The following is a 9,112-nucleotide window of genomic DNA, read 5'->3' on the forward strand; positions in this document are numbered from 1 at the left end:
CAGTGCTAAGTTTTCTTAAGGATTGATTTGTATTGAAGATTGTTTTGGTGGTATACTGGCATATATGGCTTGTTGCTAGCCTTCTTAGGTGTTTTCATGTAAATTTATATACTCTTGAATGGATTTATTGTGTAACCGAGACTGATTCTTGGCATGCTTTGACATGCCTAATTATCACTAATTCTGGTGTCACTGACAATTTGGGATGTTAAAACGCTACTTTGTAAGCACTTTCTGTTTTTGCTGACTGGCATATTTGTTAGGTGAAAAGCTATTGCATTTGTGAATTGTGACTCTGGTTTTGTTTTCCTTTTGTGTATGTGAGCATGGTGATCTTAATGACGAAATCATATGCTACCGACAACTAATGAATAGTAAACAATTGTCTTATGCTATTTTTTTGTCACGACCAAGAAATTATTGTTGAATCCAACGTGGCACAATGATCCTTGGACAGTGAACAACTTAAATGTATTGTGTGAATGGAGTGCACACTGAAACATGCGTTTGCGAGTTGCGATACTGGTAAGTGCATTATGGTGACTGCGGACAAATCCATGTTAGTGTGCTGTGTGATCACATTCACTGATCAGACAGAGGTAGAAAGACACGACGGAGGCGAGCGCGGCGAGAAGAATTCTGGAAATGAACAAAAGGTACTGCGGATCAAATGGACTGGGGAGGATGAGGCGGGGGCGAGCCCAGAGGAAGAACTACCCTTCTTACTAGTTGGAGAGGAAGAAACATCCCAAAAGACGAGTGCTGGTCCAAATTTACTTGTTAGTTTTCCCAATATTTAGCTGGTAACAAAAAAACGCTTTATAAGTTTTTCTAGATCAAAGCTCAGAGCATCTCCGAAAGCTCCTTAAAAATCCAAGTCGATAAAATAAATATAGAGTTGGATTTTTTTCCTTTCTACAATAGTTTTCAACAGATAGTTTTCCATAAAACTAGAAAGAGAAAAAACGGTACACACGAAAACTAAATGGCAGGGGGACACCCGGGAAGACAACTTGAATACCCCAGTGAAAAAACGCATATCTTGGTTGGTGTTGAGGGGGAGATGTTTTACAAAACTGTCAGATTTATTTATGTTGACAAAAAAGAACTGTTTTAAGAAGTTTTTCCTTTTTGTAAAAATAAATAAATTTGGGAGTTGTTTTATGAATTGTTTATATGCAAATATTAAAGGTGATATTTGCCTTGTTTGGATCCATAGAAGCTTACTAGTCTATGGTCCTGTTTGGATCCATATAGAACTAATAGTTAACTACTAATATCCTTTAGATTCAAATAGGTCTAGCTAATTATTTGCTAATACCAACTACTCCTCCGTCTAAAAAAGATACAATTCTCACTTCTCGATGAGTTAACCAATTTTAAATTTGATCAAATATTTATTAAAAAATACTAATATTTATAATGCTTAATAAATATCATTAGATTTGTTATGGAATATATGTTTATAATAAATCTATTTGGCAACATAAATATTGGTGATATTTTCAATAAAATGGTCAAACTTAGAAAAGTTTGACTTTGCTCTAAATCTAGAATTACATTCTTGTTAGCACGAAGGCAGTAACAATTATTTCACTAGTTAGACTAAACCGCCTAAAGGCCTATTTGAATAACTAGTTACTAGCTGAGGTTAAAAGTTAGCTCAAATTAGCCATAGTGAGCTACCTAGTTGGCTAACTAGTTGAAGACTTAGCGAAAAAAATAACCAGCTAATTTTTTTATGCAAAGCTCATTATATTACTCACTCGTCACAGCCGAATCGCTGGACACCAGAGACTCAAAGCAATTAGCCCCGGTATCAAACAGGCCTTAGTAGAAGCTAATCATTAGCTAACTAAAGGCCTGTTTGGATCCATTATAGGTTACAACTATTATTAGCTACTTTGGTTCAACTAGTGAAATAGTTGTTAATTGAGTATTCAACTAATAATTAGCTAAACTATTAGCTTACCTTTTTGGATCTAAGGAACTCATTATTATCAGCTAACTACTGTCTCCTTGGGTCTAAACAGGACCTTATATTAGTTATGAGCTATTAGCTAGCTAACTAATCAAACAGGGCCTTATGTCTAATACTCCACCACAAAGATGATAATCCTGCTTTCGCAAATACATCAAAGGTAGCGAACTATTTTTTATATCATTGTCATTATATAAGTATTAGAGTCATCTTTTTGAACCACCACGGCTTACACATTGCAGCCGATCCCCGGTCCCTCATAACAGGGTGTAAAATGCTTCGCTAACCGTTTGGAAGAAGAGTTAAACGAATGTACAGGACTCAAATCATCTGTGCCAAGATTCGACGAGCACCGCTATGTGCAGAGCTCAGCATCATGCACAGCACAGAATCATTTAACTTGCTCATCAGTAAGCATCATCTGGAACCGAATGGATATTCTGTGAATCAGTATACTCGCCAGTGGGAGCAGCTCAGATCTTTTGCTCTTCCAAAGATTCATTTCCTCCTCTCTGCGCTAATAGTAAGGCGCTCAAAACTCCTCATAGTAGGATCATCATGGCCGATTCTTCCAGGTTTTGGAAATGATGAGGTCCTGCCCTCAAGTCCAGCTGACTGGTGAAGCCTTTGATTAGTTGATGGACGGCTGCTGGTGGTGGTGGTCGGGACTAGGTAGCTACTGCGATTTGGGTCACTGGGATCTCCAGAACCTCGGCTGCTTGACAGAAGAGCCTTCCTTGATGTGCTTCCATTCCGAGATGATGAATGCCTTCTTTTATCTGAATCAACAGCCTGGAATACATGGTGAAAAATGTTGTGCAGTGAGCTCTTTAGTCATCAGCATGGGATTGTAAATAAATCCATGGCCCTGAACATGACTAAAGACAGAAGAACAAAGAATTTCAATTACTTCAATCACTCACATTATCTGACGACTAGAGCTACATCAATATTTTTAAGGCACCAAAATAAAATATATTAGGTATTAATTTCCCAACCCAAAATAACATATTGGCCCTCTCCTGCTTACATTCATGAGTACAAGCCACCAGACTCTTCAAACAAACATAAGAAATACAGTCTCATTTATCACCTAAACATGAGGTTTGCGTGACAAGTACATGCATGATCCCCAATTCACCAAGTATCCAGAATAAATGTCAATAGAATTTGATTGAGAGTTCTCACCATCTTGGATGCCATAAGGGAATCCAACAGAGTTCTGTGCTTTGTGTGTTCTCCATAATGACCAGAACCAGAGCCGGTTCTTCTAGCAAATGCATCAGCTGGACCAGTGAATCTTTCCGGAACATCATGTCTTGCTGTTAAAGAGAGAATCAAAAAATTTGAGCCCCCAGGTTTCCACCTTGCTTATATTTCCTAAATGTAAGATTTCAAAGTGAGCGCAACTGACAAACCTGCAGCTCGTTCAGCCCGATCCACAGATGGTCCCACCAACCCACCTGTCTTCCCGTTCAGCTGGCAGTGGGTGAAAAATGGTACAAATTCAGCACAGTGAAACTAGCAAGTAGCAATACTGGTAATTTTCAGAAAAGGAACAGACATACTCGCAATCTGTTATTGTCTGCAGCTTGCCTTGATACAGTCCAATCAAATACATAATCAGGCTGGTAACCTGCAAGTATCCAAAATAAACCATGTGAGCAATATGAAGATGAGCAAGAAAGTTAAGAATTACCAGTCAATAACGTTAGTACGTAATGAATTCCCAGATACCTTCACGGATGAATAAATCCCGGAAGATTTTCTTCAAATAGCTATAGTCTGGCTTATCTTCAAATCGCAAAGAGCGGCAATAATGGAAGTATGTAATGAATTCTGATGGATAAGATTTACAAAGGGCCTGCACAAATAATGAAAACATGGCCAACAAGATTATATTACAATCCAATCAACCGATAAATGAAGCTTGCCACAAGAATTGTATCTGTGGGGACAATTCAATTACCTCAATTGAGGTTAGCATTTTCTTCTCACTAATTTTGTCATACTTTTGTTTTTTCGTTCCAGCTTTCAGGCCTTGCCAGGGAAGGCTGAGAAGACAAGCATTCAGGAATATATATTGTTAACAAGCGAAAAGGTAATTTGAACACTAGAAAGCAAGTGATTCTCACCTTCCTCTTAAGAAGTACATCAGCACGTAACCAAGAGACTCTAAGTCGTCTCTCCTGCTTTGTTCTGTAGAGAAAAGCAGCATAATAAACACCAACAGTCAAAATAACACACAAAAGGATATAATTCACCAAAGCTTGCGAAACAAATGTATATTGGACTGCTGGTGAGAATTTTTGGACGAGTGACATTTTCTGTAGATTGGCATGGCAAGGCACAAATTTGAGGTTTCAGAAGTGTAGACAGTGGGCTGGCACAATGGTAGAATCTCTCCACTTGTGGCCTGGAGGTTTTGGTATAGAATCAGCCTCCTTGCAGATCACCTTGTGTGGGAGCTAGCACTGGGTACACCTCTATTACTATCACCGTCCATAATATAAGGCATTTTTTCTTTTGTTAGAACAAGGCTTTGACCATCAATTACTCTATTAACATGTCACTATGTAATAAAAATCATAACCATAAGTAACCTTTTGAGTATAAGGATCTAATAACATCACTTTTAAAAGTTTATTGTACTAATATAATAATTGTTGGTCAAAGGTTTGTCCCAATGAAACATATGCCTTATATCATGTGACCGGGAGTGTTAATGCCTTTTTATATTTTATGAGTTTTCCTTTTCGTTGGGTCTCATCTCTAGCCTACCCCAACTTTGGTTGGGACTAAAAGGCTCTGTTGTTGTACTAGATTATACCCATAAAAACCTAAAACTTGCTGTTCTGTATTATTAAACTCTTAGTACCACCTCTTAGTAACAGGTAGTGATACTCACCTACTCCAAGATGGGTGTTTACACTAGCATATCGTGCTGTTCCTGTGAGGTTTTTGTTCTCCCTACAGTAACAACAAAGAAAACATATAAGCTTCGAACCTGTATCCCAAGCTGTAACAGGAAAAAAAAATCTTTTTCTGATAACTGTTTTTAGTAATCACCTATGATAATTAGTCCTTTTTCTTACAGTGGCAGTATGGTACTAATAATATGCAACTCATGTCCCAGTTCTTTCTTCAAATTGCAACGATGATCTTTAAAAATGGCTGTACATATTCCTTTTTTCGGGTGGGCGTTGGGAGAAAGGGAGGGGGGGGGGGGGGGGGGGGGGTCACATTGCATGGAGTTTTAAATCTAGAAAAGAAAACTCAGTTTAAAATCATTCAGATTTTATTGAACAGCGACCAATTTCAGGTAGATTGGGGGAATGGCAGTAGAAATATAATTTTTGGAACCGATACATTCAGTAGCAGATATCAACCCATGTTATGTTCCAAGCACAGTAACACAAATTCTTAAGCAAGGTTCAATTAATTATTAAACAGCCATGCACAACCAAGCTGTTAACCAAAATAGGCAAAACAATACATCCGTCAAACAGGATATAATAAGTGAAGATTATCCCAATTCCCAAAGGTTGCTTCTACAGGGTTCGGAAACTAGTGTTTGATACTAAGCAAATAGCATTCATAGTGAATGACAAGTACCATGCTAGAAACGTTCCAGGTATAAAGAGAAATTGCTTCATAACAATCATAAGAACCGTTTCTGATTACCTGTATGGTATGTGTCTATGAGTTTGGAGGTCTCGATACTTCTTCGCAAGGCCATAGTCAATGACATAAACCTGTAAAGAGTGCACTCAATTTTTAAGCAGTTATACCTTTGCTGGCAGCAAACACATGTTATATCAATCACTTAAAAAACACACTTCTTTCTTGGTAGTAGTTGCACGAAATATACATGGCAGCAGTTTGGATGCAGATAATATCTCATAAAAGTTAGCATAGCTAGAGTAACCTTCAATGCACAATAAGAATTTTAGTCCTTCCAAAGACTTGATATGTTATAAATATCATATATTAAATAAAACATATTCAAGCTGAAGCCATTCAAATCCATAGATATCAATTGAAGTAGCTTCTCAGTTGCAGTAAATATTGTAACAAAAAATAAAGGAGTCTGGGTTAATTCAGTCATCATGATCCAGAAGTGGGCTGAGTGCTATAAATAGCGGGCCCTGGAATTGAGCAATCTGTCTCAAACAGCTAATCACCAGCTAAATCGGGCTATAGCGGCTAAATTGTACATGGGAGCAAATAACTAGACCCTCCTCAAACAGCTATATCCTGAGATAGCTTGAGCTATAGCGGGAGATTTAAAAGTTAAAACCCTGCCTGTGACGGCAGCTATGCAGAGAACAGTCTATGGCCATTGTGCTTGAATTTTAGCCTGACTTGTAAGCTATGATTGGAAGACTCAAACCAGCCACAACAAAAGTTTTATCAGTAACATGCTCATGTGTGGCACCAACCTGACTTGCTTTACGGCCTAAGCCCATGAGGAAGTTGTCTGGCTTGATATCACGATGAAGAAACCCCCTCGTGTGCATATACTCTACCCTGGCTATCTGTATGAAAACAACAGGAAGACAATCACTTGGCAAGCATCCACCAAATAAAAATTCAAGAATTGAGAAATAGGGCCATCAATTTTACAGGTATGGCAGGTAACAAAAGCTAAAGAACAAAATGATATGACCCGCAGAAGAATCTAACCATCTGATCAGCTAGCATAAGTACTGTTTTAAGAGAGAACTTTCTGTTGCAGTAGTTGAACAAGTCTTCGAGACTTGGACCAAGAAGATCAATGACCATGACATTGTACTCCCCCTCCACTCCAAACCATTTCAAATGAGGAATTCCAGCTGAAGTTTGGAAAAGAAATATATTAAATCAGTGAAAGCATATGAAGCAAGCGACCTATGTCCTTGTATTAGTACTTACTTCCCCCTTGGAGAAGCATGTATAGTTTCGACTCATAATGAAGCTGAGGATGCCTTGATTTTACAGATTCCTGGTAAACATGAGATGAAGGAAACGGTCGGGTAGCATGTCTTGAGGCTGAAAGGGGCACTACCAAGACTAAGACTGACAGATCATATTGCTTGAAAATGGCTAACCTCATTCTGTCTCAATATGTTCAGGCTAGAAAGCCATTATATATAGAACAATATAACCTAAATCCCCCCCTTTTTTTTTGGCTTCAGTCAATCCATAATCCATGTCATATATATACAGGATAAAAAGTAAAATTCAAAATTCTCTTATCATGGACCACCAGAAATCAACTTTCTGCAAGTGCTTTTTTCATATGATCAAAATGGCACTATGCAAATATGACTTGTTACTTTTTTTTAAAAAAAAAAAATAGTTGCTGTTATACAGCCAGACTAATGAAAGGTAACAGAACCATGATTCGAACTGGATCCACAGGTCAATTCGCATGGACAACCAGGAAAAGGTTTGAAAGTCTCGTTATCAGTCATGTAAAAATATAACTCGGAACCATACCAATCTTTTTGAAAGCAATTAAATGCAGCACCATTCATTTTCATAATTATGCCATGCCGCAATCTACACAAGAATTCTTCACGAAACCGTTTCTAGCAATGGTTGACCAAAGATATGTATGCATATGGAACAAACTAATGTCAGGCATATACTTCCACGAGAGAAAGAAAAATGGTCCACGAACAGTATCAGATTATCTCATACCAACTTGATAGCCACCTCCTCGCCGCTCTGTACGTTGACGCCTGCAGCCAAAAATAAAAAATCAGCGCATCAGCAACAAGCGCGGAACGACAAGCAACACAAAACAGCGACGCGTAGGAACCCGCAGAGACGCGTAAGAGATTCAATCAAGAACCCGGCAAGGCGCGTACCGAGATAGAGCTCCCCGAAAGATCCGCTCCCGATCTTCTTCCCAAGCTTAAACTTCCCTCCGATCACGTGCTCCATTCCCGCAACCCCGCCGCACGAGTCACCCGGCCAACAACCTCCCCGCAGATCGTCCCCCTCCGATGGGAGCGCTCACATTGCCCGTCCGCAGCAAGATTCGAGCCCGGAACGCCCGGGAACGAGGGTTTCCCCGGATCTCCCAACCCAAGGTAGATTCCGCGCCGCGAACTGCCGCGTGCGACGGAGCAGTCAAGGCCGGCCGGCGGACGGACGGGCGGCGGCGGTGAGGCGGATCGAATTGGCGAGCGAACTCGGAGGTTTCGGGTAGGATTCGGGGGGGCTGGGGCGAGGGATTCGCACCTCTGATTTCCGGGGGATTTTAATTTCGGGTGGTGGCCTGGTGGGATGGAGGGGCTCGTTAATAGAGAAAGCGTGGAGGGGATGGGTGGGACGCGGAAATCGTGGGAAACGGACGGGGGCTGGACAACGGATAGGAGGGATAGGGGAGCACGGCGATGCTTTCCCGTTTCTTTGTGCCTGCGGTCTCCATTTTCCTGATCCTTGTCTGCTTTGTGTGTGTTGCCCTTTGCCCCGGTCTTTTGTTGCGTCTGGTTTCTGTGCTTTCGCATGGTTCTTTCTTTACGTAGAATATACTAGTTTTTGTGAGATGCTGAAATCGTGAATATCCTTTAAAAGGTGTATATGTACGTTTTCGTTGCAGGAACAAGAATATCTAGGTATTCATTGAGTGCATGTTTGAAACGTACGAACTTCGCAAAATTTATGTAAGAATTTTATAAAAGTCAGTTTATCTTTACAGAAAAATAAATGAATAGGAAAAATTTCCGCCTTCCAAATAGATATTAATCTAAGAGCTTCCCCAACACGAGCTGGGAGTCTCATCCTCATCATATCATTAACGAGCATCCAATTCAGCATAGATGTCCGACAGAATGTACCAATGCCTCATTTGACATAAAAGCTCAAGCTCTCATACCAACATGCGTCGTGGCAGAGAGAACAAGATGCACTTAGGAGCTGTTTTTAGAGGTATGTCTGAAGAACGTTACGTTGAGTGTTCGGATACTAATAAAAAAATAAATTACATAATCCATCATTACTCCACGAGATGAATTTTTTAAACCTAATTAATCTATCATTAGCACATGTTTACTATAGCAAACATTGCCAAATCATGGACTGATTAGACTTAAAAGATTCGTTTCGCAAATTAATTTTATAATTAGTCTATATTTAATA

The 9,112-nt window shown here is 39.6% G+C and overlaps 1 protein-coding gene across 4 annotated transcripts; it reads right to left on the reverse strand.

Moving 5' to 3' along the window:
• Window positions 1-2,142: 2,142 nt before the first annotated feature.
• Window positions 2,143-8,416, reverse strand: LOC136467349 (casein kinase 1-like). Of its 4 annotated transcripts, none has more exons than XM_066466002.1 (14): window positions 7,837-8,416; window positions 7,667-7,707; window positions 6,896-6,965; window positions 6,668-6,816; window positions 6,424-6,519; window positions 5,666-5,736; window positions 4,890-4,951; window positions 4,117-4,180; window positions 3,951-4,035; window positions 3,719-3,845; window positions 3,550-3,617; window positions 3,400-3,460; window positions 3,170-3,303; window positions 2,143-2,773 (listed from the first exon to the last, which is right to left on the reverse strand). In XM_066466002.1, exons 1-14 carry the CDS (start codon window positions 7,910-7,912, stop codon window positions 2,480-2,482), a joined length of 1,398 nt encoding a protein of 465 aa, XP_066322099.1. In that variant the 5' UTR covers window positions 7,913-8,416; the 3' UTR covers window positions 2,143-2,479. The 4 variants fall into 4 exon arrangements, with proteins under 4 accessions (XP_066322099.1, XP_066322101.1, XP_066322103.1 ...); XM_066466004.1 differs by having other exon boundaries at window positions 6,896-7,012; XM_066466006.1 differs by lacking the exon at window positions 6,896-6,965 and having other exon boundaries at window positions 7,837-8,415.
• Window positions 8,417-9,112: the final 696 nt, after the last annotated feature.

The sequence above is a fragment of the Miscanthus floridulus genome, chromosome 7 (genome assembly GCF_019320115.1).
Source record: "Miscanthus floridulus cultivar M001 chromosome 7, ASM1932011v1, whole genome shotgun sequence".
NCBI classification, from domain to species: Eukaryota; Viridiplantae; Streptophyta; class Magnoliopsida; order Poales; family Poaceae; genus Miscanthus; species Miscanthus floridulus.